Raw genomic sequence first — 22,444 nt, 5'->3', positions numbered from 1 at the left:
AGAAGGTGCAATGACGCACACGGAGAGCTGACATCATGACTGATAAGTTGCTACAGAGGCATAGTTACAGTAGAGTCAGTTGTGGCACAGTTGGGACACATCACGTGGGAGGACACGTCACGTGGGAGGACACGTCACGTGGGAGGACACGTCACGTGGGAGGACACGTCACGTGGGAGGACACGTCACGTGGGAGGACACGTCACGTGGGAGGACACATCACGTGGGAGGACACATCAGAGATAGGGTGGAGACAGTTTTATTGCTGATGAGGACAGGACATGATAGATTAGGATTCATGTGAGGTCATGTGAGACTAAATGTGTGTGAATGTTGAGGATAGTACCGTAAATTCCGGACTATAAGACGCACCGGTCTATAAGCCGCACCTTCAAAGGTGACTATTTTTTTCTTCTATAAGCCGCACCGGACTATAAGCCGCGGGTGTTTTGATGTTTAATTACCATATGTAAGGCTTCGTGCACAGAGGGGATTGTCGGGATCGATGGCTGTTTGGGGAAGCTCCCATTTATTAACATTTCAACAAAACAAAAGTCAGGTCACTAATCCCCAGACAAAATCACACATTGTGGTATTTTTTGTTTTTTTTACAGTGCACACAGTGTCCGCGGTGTGGTGAAAAGAGGGCAAGAGAGGAAATTAAAACAGAAGTGGATTTATAGTTAGAAAGAGTGCTAAAGAAGAGAGAATTCCGTTTTTTATTTTTTTATTTTAGTTACTCACAGTACTATTGACCAGTCCAACTCAAAAGATATTCGGCAGTTTCACTTTGAGCTCTTGTTCCGCCGCTGGGCACACAGTGTCCGCGGTGTGGTGAAAAGCGAAAAAGCTGCTTCTTCCCCGCAGCCTGGAGGATGAGTTGACGGTCGGGCCAGCGGAGTAGGCAGATGAAGATGGCCCTCGGTGGCAGGCCGGGGTCTGGACGTGGCCGAGGCGCCCGGTGTGCGGGAGAAAGGAGGAGGAGGAGAAACCGCCACCTCCACAGCCAGCCACCTCACACACCCCAACTGTTTAATAGTGCCCGGCTCGCATGCCTCTCGGTCGGCTGGCCGGACAATATGCACCCCGCTCCAGCAGCAGCTTCGGGAGGTTTTCTCACTGTGTTCGGGACTTCGGCTCTAACTCGGCCAGATGGCTGGACACGAGTGAAACTCTTCACGGTTGCATTATTTTCTTTAGTGAGTGAGTGGATGGACTTCTGCACGTTTTCAAACTTGTTTTCAAGCTGCTCAAAACCTCTGAGCGATGTCGGACTTAATCGATAGTGTTTCACGGAGTAAAAGTTTAGCCCAAGCGGTGTCTCCAGCCTCCAGCAGGTGAGTCATTTCCTCATTCATGGCGTGATTGCTTCGTCTTTTTCTTTCTGCTTACCTGTGTTGTGTTATGTTATGTTATGTTATGTTGTTAAAAGAGGGCAAGAGAGGAAATTAAAACAGAAGTGGATTTATAGTTAGAAAGAGTGCTAAAAAAGAGAGATTTTTTTTTTTTTTTGGAAAAAATCCATAGATAAGACGCACCGTTATATAAGCCGCAGGGGGCAAAAAAGGCCAAAAAACGGGAAAAAAGCCGCGGCTTATAGTCCGGAATTTACGGTATGTGTATGAGCCTGAGGATCCATATTATCATATTATATATACGTATATATATATATATATATATATATATATATATATATATATATATATATATATAGAATATTATTATATATATATTTTTTTTTCCAATATTTTTTTTTCAACTTAAAGCAGCTACGAGCAAGATTTTCGATTGTTATTAAACAGTCTAAATTTTATATCGATGCATCACATCTTACCTCTAATAGTAGACGAGACCAACGCCGAGTAGTCTCGCTTGAACCCCGAGTGAATTGGCCAGTGTTAGTCTGTCTGTGGCGCGTGATTTCTATTCGCACATAGGATAAGCAATAACCACGCCCTGGAGCAACACTGGAGGGCACACAGCCCAGCGATTTCATGAACCAACTGAATAGCTCTTGAGAACGGACAGCGATTTCGAGAGCGGACATTGAAATGAATTATGGTCACCTACCTTCCTTAGCATAGTAATAATAATAATAAGCATAATAATTGTAATCTACACAATGTACACAATCTACAAAAACATGCAATAATATAAACGGTCTTGTGTTCACGTTCATAGCTCATATAATATAATGTATCATATCGTTTTTTTCAAGCTCAATTCTTACCCAGAGAAAAGGTACAGCACTGAAAATGTAACAAGCAATAGTTTTTTAAAACATCTTTATTTTAAAAGATGAAAAACCCCAGGTGCTTTAGTCCCAAGCTTCAATGCTCCTGGCCAATCCCGGCGCCACAGGGCGTGGTTATTGCTTATCCTATGTGCGAATAGAGATCACGCGTCTGTGGCCAGGGCAGATCAGGAAGTGAAATGAAACGGTTTGCGGCAGCCACTTCGGCCATAACCACAAATTAACAAAATTACTTCCAAACAAACTGTTAGAATATAACGAGAGATGTTCGCGAGAGTAGTACTAGCGAGCCCCTGCATGGCGTTTCGTTTCACTTCCGGCGGCCCGCCGGTAGACAGACACTGCCGAGAAGAGCCTGGTGACGCGAGGTTAGACAGACACAGACTCTATAATCATCAAGAGATTAGGTAAGATGTGATGCATCAATATTATAATTATACTGTTTAATAACAATCGAAAATCTTGCTCGTAGCTGCTTTAAACAAAACAAAACATGAACAAGACAAACAAATAGGTTCAGACAAAAAGAAAAAAAAACATACATACACATATGGTGCTTATATGGTGCTCATGGATCCCATGCAAGGGGTCCATGAGCAACCAGCCAGGCGAGTCACCCGTTGTCCCCAACCTCAGCGAGATACAGTAGGCCAGAAACAGGTCCCAAATCACTGAGAACTTCCCAAGTGAGTTGGTCCTCGGGAACCTGAGTCTCTCCATCCGTATAACGGAGGTCATATCCCTTAGCCACAATTGAAAGGAGGGTGTGGAGGGGGACTTCCATTCCTTCAGGATTAGTTTCTTGGCAACAGTTGTCCCCTGTGTGAGAGACTGTTGCACAGCTGTAGGGAAGTTCAGAGAAGACTCCGAGCAGCCAAAGATGACGAGTTCTGCCTCTGTATATTATTATATATAAACATAATATTATTATTATTATGTGTGTGTATGTATTTAAATTAATATCTGAGAGCTTTAATGGGGGGATACTGAACTATAGTGTGTTGAGTCTGATAAAAACATAAAAAAATAAAAAAGATTCTCTAATCTCTTACACCTTCCTCCTCCCGGTGCTCCTTGGCTTCTGGCGTCTCTCACAGCAAGACAAGCTCAAACACATCTCACAGTCAATTAAGACTCAAGGTGCGCCGGGCCGGCAGACACGCCCCCGTTATCCCCGTAATATTCCTGGAAATCTCGTCAATTTCTCATCGACGCAGGCGCACAGCCAAGACGCAGGCGCACAGCCAAGACGCAGGCGCACAGCCAAGGGCGCTCGCCTCCTGTCGCGGCGCAGATCACAAGCTCAATGAGACCAGATGAAATAGCTCCTCAGTCAAAAGCGTTACATGTTCCTGTCAGCTCGCCATGCCGCCAAGACGTCAGCCCCGCTTTCATTTCACCGGGGCGTTCTCCTTTGTCCCTGTCTCCATTCGAGCATTGAACGCTGCTGAGGGAAGGCAATGATGGTTTAGTGTTTTATTATCATTTTTTACTTTCAGCCTCCGCCGCTGTTTGTATTGTTTTATTGTTTCTATTGCTTTTATGGTTTCTATTGTTTTATTGCTTTTATTGTTTTTAACTATTGATTTACCTTTCATTACTTTGTGCACTTTACTGGCCATTTGTGCACTTTATTCTACTACCTCACTTTACCGGTCGCTGCGTGTCTGCACTTTACTGATCGCTGTGCACTTTACCGATCGCTGTGCACTTTACCGATCGCTGTGCACTTTACCGATCGCTGTGCACTTTACCGATCGCTGTGCACTTTACGGATCGCTGTGCACTTTACGGATCGCTGTGCACTTTACCGATCGCTGTGCACTTTACGGATCGCTGTGCACTTTACGGATCGCTGTGCACTTTACCGATCGCTGTGCACTTTACGGATCGCTGTGCACTTTACCGATCGCTGTGCACTTTACCGATCGCTGTGCACTTTACCGATCGCTGTGCACTTTACCGATCGCTGTGCACTTTACTGATCGCTGTGCACTTTACCGATCGCTGTGCACTTTACTGATCGCTGTGCACTTTAGGGATCGCTGTGCACTTTAATGCTACCTTGCACATTATCGGTCATTGTGTGCCACAAACAAGGTCCTTGATGTTTTATTTAGCCCTTTATTTATTTTAACTATAGGCATGTAACATTTAACATGCTACTTGTGTTGTTTCTTGTCAGTGTTCTTATTTGTATGTCTATATGCTGCAACTCAATTTGCCCTTTGGGACACTAATAAACTTGAACTTGAACTTGAACTTCCTGGCCTTTATATCAGTGTCGGCACCGGGAGTGGCTTTGTTTATCACCTCCGCCAAGGAGGTTGTGTTTTCAGTGCTCTCTCTCTCTGTGTGTGTGTGTGTGTGTGTGTGTGTGCGCGCGCGCGCGTGCGTGTGCGTGTTGGTATAGAGACACTGCGGAGCGCGTCATCATTCAGAAACCACGCCCAAGACGGGGGGAACAAACCCCCCCCCCCCCCAATCCTGCCGTTCCCCTATGTCGCATGCATGGTCGCGTGTTGCACACAAAGATCGTATATATGGAAGATGAAGGGCCCTATCTGCCCAAAAGCGGTAATTTAGCGTTTGCGCATGCCTGTTATAATTGTACTGGGCATAGGCGTGCCACATGCCAAAGCAGGCGTTTCAGCGCTAAAATGTGGGGGTACATGGCATTCTCCTATCGTCAGCAGCGCGCAATTACTTTGCGCTAAGAGTTTTGAAAACCACCTCTTAGGCGCAAAAACACTCGCTGCGCTTGATCGCGCACCAAAACGATTGAAACAAAGCGAAACGAAACGCCATTACGCACGGACGTTCCACCACAGGACATCAAATTCTGCTGCTAAAATTAGATAACCAGCAGATTATTCGACGAGGCAATCAACTATAATTCACTGAGAAACTTTTATCACATCGCAAGGAGGGGTTATGGTAAATTAATTGAGAAAACTTGTACATTGTAGCCTACTTGCAATAGGCTATTCACCTTCCAGTGTTTCCCACAGGATTTTGAGTATTTGTGGTGGGGGACCGCAGACCCCCTAGGGGGGTGCGGGGGCATGCCCCCCTGCAACATTTTTTTAAACATTTTAAAGTAAAATGCATGAATTTGGTGTACTTTGAGAAAGCTTAAGAGCAAAATTAAAAGGCTAGATCTAAGTAAGAACATGTCATCATTACTGTGCTGTGGGTTTACAATGACAAACTAAATTTCTCCCTATAGGTCAGGGATACTCAACTTGCTTTGCCACTTTCGTGAAATGATAGAAGGCGAGGGGCCAGTTAATAAACAAACAATATACATTTTTCTGTAGCGGATTGTAGGTTTTTGGGGTGTCAGCCGGAGTTTAGGCTGACAATGTTGTGCACACCTGAAAGTTAGTTAGGTTAAGTTAGTTAGGTTAAATACATACATAAGTGCCTGGGTAGCGAGCAGATGGCGGTATTTGACAATTTAGCAGCTAAATCATAGATTATTGAAAGATATTCCATATTGCAGACTGAAATGCTATAACAGAAGTATTGGCCAGAATGACATGAACATTTATTGGACACTTATTAAGCGGATATCTTGCATGTTGCATTCAGGTGCACTGTAAATTCTTTTCTTTTTTTTTCTTTTTTTTTTTGTCAACATCATATTGTGGCGGTCCAAATATTATTGTGGCGGCCCGCCACAAATTCCTTTATGTATGGGAAACACTGCCTTCACCTGCTATAACCCGGAGGGTCGTTGGCATCACAGCCGATCTGGCACAAGCCTCGGCACGAGTCGAGTTTTAATTGAGTCCACTGTAAATCCTCCAATCTTTTCTTTTGTCTCCGCCGTTTACCCGCTGCAAACACGTTTCTATTGTCCCACCCCAGTCAACAAAATAACCCGAATTACTTTCAAACTCAGATGTTTTTAACAGGTATATGATGTGATGGTGTCGTTATGAGATAGGGATAATATATACAGTCAATAGGCCTACACCTATCCAAATTACGCATGGGGAGGAGAAGTACAGCATGCCTCACGCAAACTGTATTACATGGACTGCGAGACGGGAATCTGATTGATGTAACGCCCAGGCATTGCCAGGCCACACCTGTGAATAATTCTGGTGGTTAACACCGCCCAAATCCCGTTTGCGCCGTGCATAAATGATTTGGCACGCCTCTAATCTGCCCATTGTTGTGATAAATTATGCTCCCCCGCGAGTATTGCATCCTCACGGGATTTTGGGACTGTTTTAACTTAAAAACAGGGAGGTCACGTCTACCCAAACAATTATATCATTTTTAAACAGTTATGTTTCTGTATAAATCATTACAATTATGCTCCCGTGAGGTGGGGATGCTTTTTTTTGCTGCTGGGTGGGGGTGCTAAACTCTGCATACCACCTGGACAAATGCGCAAGGCGGACTGTTAGCTTGCCTGCGTTTAGGCACGAGCAAAACATGTGCGCAAGCACTAATAGGGGATATCGCCTGTACGAAGATAGATAGAAGACTCCAACTTCTTCCTTGACAGCTAGATCCACATGTTTCTTCTCACCAATTCTCAATGGCTTCCTTGTTTTGCTCAGGAGTACAAAAATTTTTTAACTGGCGATTTTTTACATTTGTTGTCTGCACAGCCCACCACTTCTCCTGTCCTCCTCTGTCTCTTTTCTCTCCTGTCCTCCTCTGTCTCTTTTCTCCCCTGTCCTCCTCTGTCTCTTTTCTCTCCTGTCCTCCTCTGTCTCTTTTCTCTCCTGTCCTCCTCTGTCTCTTTTCTCTCCTGTCCTCCTCTGTCTCTTTTCTCCCCTGTCCTCCTCTGTCTCTTTTCTCTCCTGTCCTCCTCTGTCTCTTTTCTCTCCTGCCCTCCTCTGTCTCTTTTCTCTCCTGTCCTCCTCTGTCTCTTTTCTCTCCTGTCCTCCTCTGTCTCTTTTCTCCCCTGTCCTCCTCTGTCTCTTTTCTCTCCTGTCCTCCTCTGTCTCTTTCCTCTCCTGTCCTCCTGTCTCTTTTCTCCCCTGTCCTCCTCTGTCTCTTTTCTCTCCTGTCCTCCTCTGTCTCTTTTCTCTCCTGTCCTCCTCTGTCTCTTTTCTCCCATGTCCTCCTCTGTCTCTTTTCTCTCCTGTCCTCCTCTGTCTCTTTTCTCTCCTGTCCTCCTGTCTCTTTTCTCCCCTGTCCTCCTCTGTCTCTTTTCTCTCCTGTCTTCCTCTGTCTCTTTTCTCTCCTGTCCTCCTCTGTCTCTTTTCTCTCCTGCCCTCCTCTGTCTCTTTTCTCTCCTGTCCTCCTCTGTCTCTGTCTTGTCCTCCCCGTCCCTACAGTACTTTCCTTTCCTTACCTTCTTTCATTCTCACTTACTCCTCTCCTCTCCTTTCAAAATATGTTTACTTTTTTACCCTGTTTCTCTTTTCTTTTCATTTAGTTTCTTTTTGTTTCTTTTCTTTTCCCAGAGTTATTTTTCTGTCACATCATTCGCCCTGCCCTGTGCAACAAGATCAAACATGGCTTTTAGTTTGAGGTGTGTTATCACTCCATATATTGAGGATTAAACTTTTAGATTTATGATTTTTTTCTCTCCTGTCCTCCTCTGTCTCTTTTCTCTCCTGTCCTCCTCTGTCTCTTTTCTCTCCTGTCCTCCTCTGTCTCTTTTCTCTCCTGTCCTCCTCTGTCTCTTTTCTCTCCTGTCCTCCTCTGTCTCTTTTCTCTCCTGTCGTCCTCTGTCTCTTTTCTCTCCTGTCGTCCTCTGTCTCTTTTCTCTCCTGTCCTCCTCTGTCTCTTTTCTCTCCTGTCCTCCTCTGTCTCTTTTCTCTCATGTCCTCCTCTGTCTCTTTTCTCTCCTGTCCTCCTCTGTCTCTTTTCTCTCCTGTCCTCCTCTGTCTCTTTTCTCTCCTGTCCTCCTCTGTCTCTTTTCTCTCCTGTCCTCCTCTGTCTCTTTTCTCTCCTGTCCTCCTCTGTCTCTTTTCTCTCCTGTCCTCCTCTGTCTCTTTTCTCTCCTGTCCTCCTCTGTCTCTTTTCTCTCCTGTCCTCCTCTGTCTCTTTTCTCTCCTGTCGTCCTCTGTCTCTTTTCTCTCCTGTCGTCCTCTGTCTCTTTTCTCTCCTGTCCTCCTCTGTCTCTTTTCTCTCCTGTCCTCCTCTGTCTCTTTTCTCTCATGTCCTCCTCTGTCTCTTTTCTCTCCTGTCCTCCTCTGTCTCTTTTCTCTCCTGTCCTCCTCTGTCTCTTTTCTCTCCTGTCCTCCTCTGTCTCTTTTCTCTCCTGTCCTCCTCTGTCTCTTTTCTCTCCTGTCCTCCTCTGTCTCTTTTCTCTCCTGTCCTCCTCTGTCTCTTTTCTCTCCTGTCCTCCTCTGTCTCTTTTCTCTCCTGTCCTCCTCTGTCTCTTTTCTCTCCTGTCCTCCTCTGTCTCTTTTATCTCCTGTCCTCCTCTGTCTCTTTTCTCTCCTGTCCTCCTCTGTCTCTTTTCTCTCCTGTCCTCCTCTGTCTCTTTTCTCTCCTGTCCTCCTCTGTCTCTTTTCTCTCCTGTCCTCCTCTGTCTCTTTTCTCTCCTGTCCTCCTCTGTCTCTTTTCTCTCCTGTCCTCCTCTGTCTCTTTTCTCTCCTGTCCTCCTCTGTCTCTTTTCTCTCCTGTCCTCCTCTGTCTCTTTTCTCTCCTGTCCTCCTCTGTCTCTTTTCTCTCCTGTCCTCCTCTGTCTCTTTTCTCTCCTGTCCTCCTGTCTCTTTTCTCTCATGTCCTCCTCTGTCTCTTTTCTCTCCTGTCCTCCCGTCTCTATTCTCTCATGTCCTCCTCTGTCTCTTTTCTCTCCTGTCCTCCTCTGTCTCTTTTCTCTCCTGTCCTCCTGTCTCTTTTCTCTCCTGTCCTCCTCTGTCTCTTTTCTCTCCTGTCCTCCTCTGTCTCTTTTCTCTCCTGTCCTCCTCTGTCTCTTTTCTCTCCTGTCCTCCTCTGTCTCTTTTCTCTCCTGTCCTCCTCTGTCTCTTTTCTCTCCTGTCCTCCTCTGTCTCTTTTCTCTCCTGTCCTCCTCTGTCTCGTTTCTCTCCTGTCCTCCTCTGTCTCTTTTCTCTCCTGTCCTCCTGTCTCTTTTCTCTCCTGTCCTCCTCTGTCTCTTTTCTCTCCTGTCCTCCTCTGTCTCTTTTCTCTCCTGTCCTCCTCTGTCTCTTTTCTCTCCTGTCCTCCTCTGTCTCTTTTCTCTCCTGTCCTCCTCTGTCTCTTTTCTCTCCTGTCCTCCTCTGTCTCTTTTCTCTCCTGTCCTCCTGTCTCTTTTCTCTCCTGTCCTCCTCTGTCTCTTTTCTCTCCTGTCCTCCTCTGTCTCTTTTCTCTCCTGTCCTCCTGTCTCTTTTCTCTCCTGTCCTCCTCTGTCTCTTTTCTCTCCTGTCCTCCTCTGTCTCTTTTCTCTCCTGTCCTCCTCTGTCTCTTTTCTCTCCTGTCCTCCTCTGTCTCTTTTCTCTCCTGTCCTCCTCTGTCTCTTTTCTCTCCTGTCCTCCTCTGTCTCTGTCTTGTCCTCCCCGTCCCTACAGTACTTTCCTTTCCTTTCCTTCTTTCATTCTCACTTACTCCTCTCCTCTCCTTTCAAAATATGTTTACTTTTTTACCCTGTTTCTCTTTTCTTTTCATTTAGTTTCTTTTTGTTTCTTTTCTTTTCCCAGAGTTATTTTTCTGTCACATCATTCGCCCTGCCCTGTGCAACAAGATCAAACATGGCTTTTGGTTTGAGGTGTGTTATCACTCCATATATTGAGGATGGAACTTTTAGATTTATGATGACAATAATCAATAGATTGATTCCCAAATGCAAAACATACATATCGTCGCTGTCGGGCGGAAAGCTCGTATCTCCAAAACTGCAACTTTTCATGAAATGAAAAAAAGAAAAGAAAACCATGTTCTCAAAATACTGAACACCACATCATCAAAGTTGGAACATGTCTTCATTATGGTCAGTTACTCGCTGGATGTGTCATTACATTATTAATATCTTACCTGAATAAGCTCAAATGGTGTCACAGGATTATAATTCCGATTTTGAGGCACCGACGAAGTCAGAAATAAACAAAACAAAGTCAGAGATAAACGGCGCCGTTCGGTTCTGGTTTACCGTGTCTGCTTTCCGGGTCTTTGTTCCTGCCTGGGGGCCTCGAGACGATTCAGGGGTGGAGCTCAGAGGTTTTGTCGACAGTTTGAGGGCGAATGGAGTTACAAGACTAGTCACAAGATGGTTTGAATGCTTTTCCTCTGGTTAAATTTGGTAAAGCCCACAGACAGACGTGAATTATGACAAAAATATTAAAAAGTGAAAATGGACACTGTACTGTAGAATGTGCAGAATCAATTTTGCTCTTTAATTCTAACTAAATCCAGTATGAATGACTCGCATGCATTTTCATATACACACAGTTTACATACACAACCATCGTTCTTACAAATGCAAATGCAATGCTTTCGTATGTGTGTGTGTGTGTGTGTTTGCGTGTCTGTTTGCTTGTGTGTGTGTGTGTGTTTGCTTGTGTGTGTGTGTGTGTGTGTTTGCTTGTGTGTGTGTGTGTGTGTGTGTGTGTGTGTGTGTGTGTGTGTGTGTGTGTGTGTGACTGTATGTGACAAAGACACTTGAGTAACTGGAGGTGGAAAACGTGTGGGAGTGTTTTTACATGCATGTTCCTCAACCTCACACACACACACACACACACACACACACACACACACACTGGCACATCATTACGAGTCCTGTTCACGCTTTTCTGTAAGTACGGTAAGCACCTAATCAGAAGAGGTTGACAGCTGGTGTGTGTGTGTGTGGGTGTGTGTGAGAGAGAGAGAGAGAGAGTGTGTGTGTGTGTGTGTGTGAGAGAGAGTGTGTGCGTGTGTGTGTGTGGGTGTGTGTGAGAGAGAGTGTGTGTGTGTGTGTGTGCGTGTGAGAGAGTGTGTGTGTGTGTGTGTGTGTGAGAGAGAGAGAGAGAGAGAGAGAGAGAGTGTGTGTGTGTGTGTGTGTGTGTGTGTGTGTGTGTGTGTGTGTGTGTGTGTGTGTGTGTGTCTGTAAACGTGTGTGAGATGTTTAGGGCTGACCCAAATGCTTTGAAGCTTTGATTTTGCTGCCATCGTAATCGGCATCCAAATCAATATTTTTGTATCCTTGAAGTGGATACTAACCAATATCTTGTATTACAGTGTAAGTAGGGGTGGGCGATATGAGGATCTTAGATCGTTAACGATTAGAATGGGTCCACAATCTGCCTTTCCAGACAGATCGTTAGAATCGCGCTACATGCAGTGCACATTCTACCAGTTGCATTTCTATGTGTGAAAGACGCTTCCCAAGTTGTCCTCCCCTGAGGCCCCTCCCCCTTTTCACTTCACAAAGTGCAGCAGCAGAGCAGCATGGAGGACGACAACACTGAGGGGGAGTTGGTTTGACTCAAGATTTCAAGATTTCAAGATTTCAAGATTCAAGATTCAAGATTTTTATTGTCACTCCGTAGTATCACGTGTGAAATTCTTGTGCTGTAGACTCCGTTACAACATAGTGCAAAAAAAATAAAAAATAAAAAAATAAAAACAAGAGGAACAAGCAATAAAGCAGTGGCGTATTCACTGCACATATGTGCAAATGGCATGAACATACTTTAAACATAATTAAACATAATAACATTCTGTTAGGTGCACACACACACACACATACATACATACTTAACCAGGGCTCGACAGGACCTCCCGTCATCCCGGGGACGTTAAAAATAGCGTCAGGGACGATGAAAATTAATTTTGGGACGGAGCCGGGACGATAGTTGAAAAAATAAAAATAGCCTAAACACACTCTGCTCGTTACAATGAACGGGGATGAAAATGACAACACACACGCACACACACACACACACACACACACACACACACACACACACACACACACACACACACGCACACTAAACAAACATGCGGGTAGAGAGACAGACAGGCAGATAGAGTGGAACTCATGGCGCAAAGTTATTTTAAATGCTCTTAATCTGCTGTCATCCTGCCTCGTATTCCCAGGTGAGCTCCGTTTCCCCCTCTCTCACTCAACACTGTGGTGTGTGTGTGTGTGTGTGTGTGTGTGTGTGTGTGTGTGTGTGTGTGTGTGTGTGTGTGTGTGTGTGTGTGTGTGTGTGTGTGTGTGTGTGTGTGTGTGTGTGTGTGTGCGTGCGTGCGTGCGTGCGTGCGTGCGTGCGTGTGTATGCCGAGCTGCATGTCAGAGACAGACAGAGCTGAGAGCTCTCTCTCTCTCCGTCTGTCGGTCTCTCTCTCACCAGCTAATAAAATGCTAGCTAATTAAAATGATAACAATCACGTGAAAGATCACCCTGAGTGGAAATGAACGACATGAAAATATTTATGAAACTAATTGTATTTTAAATTTCCATGACTTTTCCCAGGTTTCTCATGACCATACGAACCCTGAAATTAGTTTGTACTGTTCAGTAACTTGCAAAATAGTCTTAAAAACCAATATGAAAAAGAATCGTGATAACATCGTGGATCATGATCCGGTATCATGATATGATATTTTTGTCATATCGCCCACCCAAGTGTAACTGTATTTGTCAACTTGGAACTGCAATCTGCAAACTGCCACTGTGGTGTTTTTTTTTTTTTTTTTTTTTAACGCATTATTGTGGTCGTCAACTAGGCACTTTTGTAATTGTCTCCCAGCATCTGACTGCATTATTAGTGTTAATGTCCTTTGTACTCTGTATTTATGTGGACATAAATAAATCATTTAAATGTGTGTGTGTGTGTGTGTGTGTGTGTGTGTGTGTGTGTGTGTGTAATCGTGTGTGAGATGTTTAGGGCTGACCCGAATGCTTTGAAGCTTTGATTTTGCTGCCATCGTAATCGACATCCAAATCAATATTCAAATGCCTTTTTTTACTTATAGATTTGATATATAACAATATCACAATATATCACAATATATCACAATATGCTATTCCAGACAACCGACAGAGAGAAATAAAAATAAAAAGTATGTCAACGAGTATACAATAATAGTGGTAATAAAAAGGAAAAAAGACATCAGACAATAAAAATCTAAAATAAAGTACACACACACACACACACACATGCACACGCACATACACACGCACATACACACGCACACACACACACACACACGCACACACACACACACACACACACACACACACACACACACACACACACACACACACACACACACACACACACACACACACACACACACAGTCTCAGGTTAATTTGTGAGGAGTTGTCTTCTCTACAGTCTCAGGTTCATTCTTCATATCCATCAGAGGTGTTCCTCAGCTGAGAGACCTCTCTCCTTCAAACAAAACACTCTTCATCAACCTTTCATGTGTTTTTGTCGGTGTGCTGCAGATGTTTAGCGCCTTCCAGTGGAAAGATGGTGAATTACAGCCGCAACACTGTGACACTGATGGAAAACCTGTTAACAGGCAGAAGGACAGATAGATACTTTATAAATAAATACCGGTACTACTATTACTATTACTATATTCATACTGCTGACAGACAGACAGACACAGACAGACAGGCAGACAGGCAGACAGGCAGACAGACAGACAGACAGACAGACAGACAGGCAGGCAGACAGGCAGACAGACAGACAGACAGGCAGACAGACAGACAGGCAGACAGGCAGACAGACAGACAGACAGACAGGCAGGCAGGCAGACAGACAGACAGACAGACAGGCAGGCAGGCAGACAGACAGACAGACAGACAGGCAGACAGGCAGACAGACAGACAGACAGACAGACAGACAGGCAGGCAGACATACAGACAGACAGACTCATGATCTGCTGTCTGTCAACAGTTTGGTTTTGAATATTGCTCTGCTGTTGACTTTAAACAGGGAGGAGTAAATGCTGACACGGCTCCTCCTCAGCTGTTTGTGTGTCTATGGACAGTGTGTTTGTTCAGGGATGGAACAGGTTAACCATGTCAGCTCAAACCTGTGAATATGTCCAACTGTGAGAACATTTCATAATCTAAACATCACAGTTGAACCTCCCCTCTCCTCTCCTCTCTCTCCTGCCCTCTCTCCTCTCCTCTCCTCTCCTTTCTTCTCTCCTCATCTCCTCTCTCTGCTCTCTCCTCCCTCCTCCTCTGAAGGCATTGCACTTGGTCTAATATGCGTTGATATCATCTGCAGCAGTGTTACAACTGTGTCCTCCGTATTTAGTTTGCTATGGACATTTACCAATAGTGAGCCAAAGACACACCCACTTCCGGTTTAGGCATATGCACCAGAGCCATTCCTCCGCCATTCTTTCTTCCATCTCGTACCATGCTCGTGAAAATAGTTTCACACGGTCAAACTATTTGGAATCACCAGAGACCATGGAACGTTTCACTCTGTCCAAAACTTGAAAAAAATTGCGGATTAAAAAAGAAAAAATAGATACTGTGTGTTTTGTTTTGAAGTTTTGCTCCGAGTGAAATGTCCTATGGTCTCTGGTAACTTTGGCTATCATACAGGATCAGAGGTAACTCTCCATTTAAGTATTAAAGGAAATAAAGTAGTTTCAACCACTTAACCGCTCTAAAACAGCCACAATGTCAATGTGCCTCACATCTCCTCTCTAAAACAGACTTGCTGTCTGCTTAACACACAAAAACATTTGACTAAATAAATAAATGAATGAATAAATACATAAATACATAAATAAATACATAAATACATACATACATACATTTACATACGTAAAAATAAATATTTGTTTGGGCCATCTCTCCCCCAAAGACTTATTAAGACACACGGCTGGATTATTGCAACTCTCTGTATCTTGGTATTGACCAGACATTGTTGCATCGCCTGCAGCTGCATCACTCCAGTCTTGGCCTCGCTCCACTGGCTCCTAGTGCGCTTTAGAAGTGACTTTAAGATTTTGTTGTTTTTGTTTTGGAAGCTCTAAATGGGCTGGCACCTCAGCATCCAGCTGAACTCCTGCACTTTCATGCCCCTGCTGGAGCACCTCAGCATCCAGCTGAACTCCTGCACGTTCATGCCCCTGCTCGAGCACCTCAGCATCCAGCTGAACTCCTGCACGTTCATGCCCCTGCTGGAGCACCTCAGCATCCAGCTGAACTCCTGCACGTTCATGCCCCTGCTCGAGCACCTCAGCATCCAGCTGAACTCCTGCACTTTCATGCCCCTGCTCGAGCACCTCAGCATCCAGCTGAACTCCTGCACGTTCATGCCCCTGCTCGAGCACCTCAGCATCCAGCTGAACTCCTGCACTTTCATGCCCCTGCTGGAGCACCTCAGCATCCAGCTGAACTCCTGCACTTTCATGCCCCTGCTGGAGCACCTCAGCATCCAGCTGAACTCCTGCACTTTCATGCCCCTGCTGGAGCACCTCAGCATCCAGCTGAACTCCTGCACGTTCATGCCCCTGCTGGAGCACCTCAGCATCCAGCTGAACTCCTGCACGTTCATGCCCCTGCTCGAGCACCTCAGCATCCAGCTGAACTCCTGCACGTTCATGCCCCTGCTCGAGCACTTTAGCATCCAGCTGAACTCCTGCACGTCCATGCCCCTGCTCGAGCACCTCAGCATCCAGCTGAACTCCTGCACGTTCATGCCCCTGCTCGAGCACTTTAGCATCCAGCTGAACTCCTGCACGTTCATGCCCCTGCTCGAGCACTGAGATCAGCCAATCAGCTGCTGCTGCTTGTCCCAAAGACGAGGCTGAAGAGCAGAGGCGAGCGGGCCTTTGGGGCTCTGGGATAGCCTGCCCTGGCACATGAGCTCTGCTCAGACCCTGGAGATCATGCTGCCACTCTCAAAGACATCAACAGACTTCAGCGCATCATCCGCTGCGCTGAGAGGATAATCAGATGCAACCTGCCATCCCTCCAGGACCTGCATGCAGCCAGGACACTGAAGCGGTCTCGCAAGATCATGGCCGACCCCTCCCACCCTGGCCACAAACTCTTTAAGACACTCCCCCACGGCAAGAGACTGAGGTCTACCAAGACCAGAACCACCCGCCACAAGACCAGCTTCTTCCCAACCGCCATCAGCCTCACCAACAAGGCTCGGAAACCCCTTCCTCCAAGGGCCTCACCAACAACACCCCCCCCCCCCCCCCCCCACAAATGCACTACCTCCTCCTGAACTTAGCTGACCCCCCCCCCCCCCCTTCCCCCATAAAACTGTAACTCATATCTAATGTAATGCCTGTTTAACTGGGACTGTAAATTCATGTAAATCCACTGCACATTTAATGCCTATTTAACTTAGCCTGTAAATTTCATGTACATTCAATGTAAACTCTATTTAACTCTGACTGTAAATTTATGTAAATCCACTGCCTATTTAACGCCTATTTAACTCAGTCTGTAAATCCAACATAAATTCATATTTATCATCCACAGAACACTTCACCACTCATGTACATATTGTATATATTTACTCGATTTGGTTGCACTTGCAACTTTGTGATTGTCTTTAGTTATCTTCCTACTTCTTATCTCTGTATATTGATGTAACCGCTACGCTGCATACAGACACTAAGAAAAATTCCTTGTATGTAACTTGCATACTGTGGCAATAAAAGTGATTCTGATTCTGATTCTGATCATTAAGTCTTCTTTGGAGACTCACTTTTTCTCCCTGGCTTTCAACTCAGGTTGAGCTGGACATCCCAAAACTTTTATAATCTCTTGCATTGTATTGTATATGTATTGTATATGTACTGTATATTATGATGTAATGTTATATGTTGATATATTATTATGTACTGCATTGCGTTTATGATCTTTACCTTCTTCTTATTGACCTGTACAGCACTTTGGTCAACTCCGGTTGTTTTAAATGTGCGTTATAAATGGAGTTGAGTTGAGTCATCTAAAAGGTCAAATACAGGTTGGTCTGTGTTGGACCTCCCTCTCTCCTCAACCTAGATTCCTAGCACCTTTCTACCACAGTGGCTCTCATGCAGACATGACATGCATTATCAGAGGAGGATGAAGGCTGAAATGTACTCTCTCTCACAATCATCTCAAAGAGACAAAAACATCAGAAAATAGACATGATTATATACAGTATTTCTTTGTATAGTAGAAATGTGCCCTAAAGGAAAAAGAAGGTTGGTGGTTCGACTCCCGGCTCCTCCAGTCTGCATGTCGAAGTGTCCTTGGGCAAGACACTGAACTCCAAATTGCTCCTGATGGCTGTGCCAGCACCCTGCCTGTCTCAGGCTGTGTCTCTGTGTCTGTCTCAGTCTGTGTCTCAGGCTGTGTCTCTGTGTCTGTCTCAGTCTGTGTCTGTCTCAGGCTGTGTCTCTGTGTCTGTCTCAGTCTGTGTCTGTCTCAGGCTGTGTCTCTGTGTCTGTCTCAGTCTGTGTCTGTCTCAGGCTGTGTCTCTGTCTCTGTCTCAGGCTGTGTCTGTCTCAGGCTGTGTCTCTGTGTCTGTCTCAGTCTGTGTCTGTCTCAGGCTGTGTCTCTGTGTCTGTCACAGGCTGTGTCTCTGTGTCTGTCTCAGGCTGTGTCTCTGTGTCTGTCTCAGGCTGTGTCTCTGTGTCTGTCTCAGGCTGTGTCTCTGTGTGTCTGTCTCAGGCTGTGTCTGTCTCAGGCTGTGTCTCTGTGTCTGTGTCAGGCTGTGTCTCTGTGTCTGTCACAGGCTGTGTCTCTGTGTCTGTCTCAGGCTGTGTCTCTGTGTCTGTCTCAGGCTGTGTCTCTGTCTCTGTCTCAGGCTGTGTCTGTCTCAGGCTGTGTCTCTGTGTCTGTCTCAGTCTGTGTCTGTCTCAGGCTGTGTCTCTGTGTCTGTCACAGGCTGTGTCTCTGTGTCTGTCTCAGGCTGTGTCTCTGTGTCTGTCTCATGCTGTGTCTCTGTGTCTGTCTCAGGCTGTGTCTCTGTGTGTCTGTCTCAGGCTGTGTCTGTCTCAGGCTGTGTCTCTGTGTCTGTGTCAGGCTGTGTCTCTGTGTGTCTGTCTCAGGCTGTGTCTCTGTGTCTGTCACAGGCTGTGTCTCTGTGTCTGTCTCAGTCTGTGTCTGTCATAGGCTGTGTCTCTGTGTCTGTCTCAGTCTGTGTCTGTCACAGGCTGTGTCTCTGTGTCTGTCTCAGTCTGTGTCTGTCTCAGGCTGTGTCTCTGTGTCTGTCACAGGCTGTGTCTCTGTGTCTGTCTCAGGCTGTGTCTCTGTGTCTGTCTCAGGCTGTGTCTCTGTGTCTGTCTCAGGCTGTGTCTCTGTGTGTCTGTCTCAGGCTGTGTCTGTCTCAGGCTGTGTCTCTGTGTCTGTGTCAGGCTGTGTCTGTCTCAGGCTGTGTCTCTGTGTGTCTGTCTCAGGCTGTGTCTCTGTGTCTGTCACAGGCTGTGTCTCTGTGTCTGTCTCAGGCTGTGTCTCTGTGTCTGTCTCAGGCTGTGTCTCTGTGTCTGTCACAGGCTGTGTCTCTGTGTCTGTCTCAGGCTGTGTCTCTGTGTCTGTCTCAGGCTGTGTCTCTGTGTCTGTCTCAGGCTGTGTCTCTGTGTCTGTCTCAGGCTGTGTCTCTGTGTCTGTCTCAGGCTGTGTCTCTGTGTCTGTCTCAGGCTGTGTCTGTCTCAGGCTGTGTCTCTGTGTCTGTCTCAGGCTGTGTCTCTGTGTTTGTCTCAGGCTGTGTCTCTGTGTCTGTCTCAGGCTGTGTGTCTGTGTCTCTCTCAGGCTGTGTCTCTGTCTCAGGCTGTGTCTCTGTGTCTGTCTCAGTCTGTGTCTCTGTGTCTGTCTCAGGCTGTGTCTCTGTGTCTCTCTCAGGCTGTGTCTCTGTCTCAGGCTGTGTCTCTGTGTCTGTCTCAGTCTGTGTCTCTGTGTCTGTCTCAGGCTGTGTCTCTGTGTCTGTCTCAGGCTGTGTCTGTCTCAGGCTGTGTCTCTGTGTCTGTCTCAGGCTGTGTCTCTGTGTTTGTCTCAGGCTGTGTCTCTGTGTCTGTCTCAGGCTGTGTCTCTGTGTCTCTCTCAGGCTGTGTCTCTGTCTCAGGCTGTGTCTCTGTGTCTGTCTCAGTCTGTGTCTCTGTGTCTGTCTCAGGCTGTGTCTCTGTGTCTGTCTCAGGCTGTGTCTGTCTCAGGCTGTGTCTCTGTGTCTGTCTCAGGCTGTGTCTCTGTGTCTGTCTCAGTCTGTGTCTCTGTGTCTGTCTGAGGCTGTGTCTCTGTCTCTGTCTCAGGCTGTGTCTCTGTCTCAGGCTGTGTCTCTGTGTTTGTCTCAGGCTGTGTCTCTGTGTCTGTCTCAGGCTGTGTCTCTGTGTCTGTCTCAGGCTGTGTGAGCTGGACGGCCGGCGGCGGCTGCTGGCCAGCGAGCTGTTTGATCTGCAGGAGAGGAAGAGACAGAGGGACCAGGAGCTGAGGACAGACTGCAGCCCGCACACCTCCCCTGTGAGTCTCAACCACCGGGACAGGGGACAGAGGGTGGGTTCCAAACCTACTCAATTATATAATTAGGCCATGTACTGATTTGGCTCAAATGTACTATGCAGTATCAGAATCAGAATCAGAATCAGAATCAGAAAGACATTATGCAAACAAAAGCAAAATCTGCAGCATACTAAAAATACCCTGATGTCGTACAGATTCAGAAAAAAATCTCCGGCCAGTCTACCTCACCTACTGTGTCCCATAATGCAAAGCGATGGTACGGTCACAACAACTTTTGCAACGAAACTGCTGTGAATCTGTTTTCTTCGACTCGTCAGATAGGCCTTACCCAGCTCTCAGGTAAATGTTCATCTTTGGTACTACAGTACCGCAAACTACATACTGCGTTTGTGCAAATTCAGACAAGAGTTTTTTACCCAGCAGTCACAGTGGCCTCTGACATTATATATATATATATACGGTATATATATATATATATATATATATATATATATATATATATATATAGGCTGTCAAACGATTAATTTTCTTAATTGCTATTAATCTTGCGATTAACTATAGTTAATCGCGATTCATCGCATCTTTGTATCGCATGTTTAAAATGCCATTATTTTGCATTTTTAATTCGATATTAATCATTCTTACCAGTGTGTCGTGATTGGGAATCAAATGAATGCAAATAATTGTACTTTGTGATCTTGAATTTTAGATTTATTTTCAATTCAATAGAAGTGCAATGTAGACAAAATATATCTTGAACAGAAAATAAATGCACAATTGTAAACAGTGCAGTACACGCTCCAGAACAGATACTTCCGGTGGCGGCGCTGTGGAGCAGTCGAAACCCTTTTGAGTTTTGAAGCTTTTACGTGCCGTTAAAAGGGAGGCTAGTTAGCAAACGGCTAAATGAGACTATACTGTTGAGTCGACGGGGATATTATACGTCAATAACTTCATCACTTCAAAGGACGAACACGGAAATTCTCTTTCCCTCACCTGGTTCAGCCCGGGGTAATCAGTGCACAGCAGCGCACACATCAACAACACTCCAGGTTGAATGGTGACGTGACGTGGAAGCCTGTGTGTAGTTCTGGATTAGCTTAGCACAAGCTTTTTACTTCTAGGGCTCGCATTTACGCTTCAAAACTCGTGAAAGTGGTCCTCATGTGTGAAGATTATCCCGCTGAACATACTGGTTCGCGTTTGATTAAGCTTGCGTTGCCCAGAGACCTTATTTGAAGCATTGCGCCAAAAACCTATTCAAAAATCCCATAGACAGAAACAGTGAAGAACCAGGAAGTCCGGGACTTCCGCGTTCTGACTACAAAAATACGTCATCCCTGCGGCTCTCTATTGGAGCCGACCTCCCAGTGGCTAGATGACCCGTGCATCCGAGACTCTGAAGGGAGAATGACTGATAAGTCTCGCGTTGAGGCTACAGCGACGCTAGCTGCTCCGGTATGCTTAGCTTTTAGGTGATAGCTCACACTCGATGTACTTCGGTGATATTTTAATTCCGTTTTACACAAGGGGCAAACTACTGTTGACTTGTCCACTGTGCCAATTGCGAGTTTTTTTTAAAGTAAAACGAACCATTTAGAAGCGTATTGCTGTCTTTCTCTTCCATGCCTCCTGCACAAGCAGGAGACAGGAAACCGCTGTGACCGGCTTGACTACAAGTATGGGTCCGTCGAAGGGACAAAATAGCGGCATGCGGTTAACGCGATAAAAAAAAAAAACGCATTATGGTCGGCCCTTAATTGCATCGCGATTAACGCGTTAACGCAGACAGTCCTAATATAGAGAGAGAGAGAGAGAGAGAGAGAGAGAGAACCTGAACCTACTGTATTAGGATGTGCTTTCCATGTCTCCCAGTTTGTGGCGTGTGCTTGTCGGGAGCTTCAGGCCTCCATCGCCGAGCGTTTGGCCCAATCCGAGAGACTGGTGTTCCAGGAGGACGCACTGAGCGCGCTCCGTGACCTCCTGACCCAAGACCTGCAGAGGTACCGGGAAGAGACGCAGAAGCTGAGCCGCTTCTCACAGAAGATACTCCGACAGAACCACAGGTAGGACACCTGTGGACACATCAGTGGAGTTTAGTTTCATTTCATTGGGAACACTTTCCAATAAGGTGCATTACTTAAGGGTTAGTTAAAGCTATTAACAGTTCACCAATGTGTCTAGTAAGCATTTACTAATCGTGTTCGTTCGTTAGGGGTGGGAATCGCAGAGTAACTCACGATACGATGCTATCACGATACGATACTTGGCCCTTGATAACGATGGTATCACCAAACAGCGATTCTGTGATAATCAATAATATATTGCAGGAAATGTAATGCACGATTCACTACGATATCTGTGTAACAGAAGAGGGAAAAATACCCCTAAAAAGGCCAAAAGCAGGAATTGTGTATTTATTCACAGAATTGACATGAAACGATGAACAACAAAGTGCCTCTTTAACACACACTGAGAATAATACCTCGCTAAAATCTTTTCAATCTTTGCAAATTAAGTTGACAGAAAACTAAAAAACAATTGTTAAAGCTGCATTCAGTGATGTTTTTGTGTTAAAATAAGTGCTAAATGGCTCTATATTTTCCTACAGCAATCACTGAAATAGTGTGTTTGGTCAGTGACTTGGATAGTTTGAGGTCACAGCCGATTTTGATCCAATCAGAGAAATGTTGACAGGTAACATCGCGATGCTCTTAAAGAACTATATGTATTTGACCCTGAATCCAACGCCGCCATCCGTGAGTATCTACGAGTTACGGTTGCGGAGATACGTCCGCCCAGCCTGCAGGACTACAGCAGAGAGATAGAGGACAGCGGGGGGTTGGGGGT

The 22,444-nt window shown here is 45.7% G+C and overlaps 1 protein-coding gene across 1 annotated transcript in view; it reads left to right on the top strand.

Moving 5' to 3' along the window:
* LOC310777690 (uncharacterized protein) overlaps positions 1-22,444 on the top strand; it is a gene marked incomplete at both ends in the record, with an annotated part of 143,389 nt that overhangs the window by 69,833 nt on the left and 51,112 nt on the right. The window contains 2 exons of the mRNA XM_083638068.1: positions 19,477-19,627; positions 21,470-21,660. Coding sequence (XP_083494194.1) covers positions 19,477-19,627; positions 21,470-21,660 — 342 coding nt within the window. The remainder of the gene's footprint in view (positions 1-19,476; positions 19,628-21,469; positions 21,661-22,444) is intronic.

This window comes from Poromitra crassiceps (genome assembly GCF_964638095.1).
Source record: "Poromitra crassiceps genome assembly, chromosome: 6".
Taxonomy (NCBI): domain Eukaryota; kingdom Metazoa; phylum Chordata; class Actinopteri; order Beryciformes; family Melamphaidae; genus Poromitra; species Poromitra crassiceps.
The sequence above is the reverse complement of the archived record's forward strand: the minus strand, read 5'-3'. Positions and strand labels throughout refer to the sequence as shown.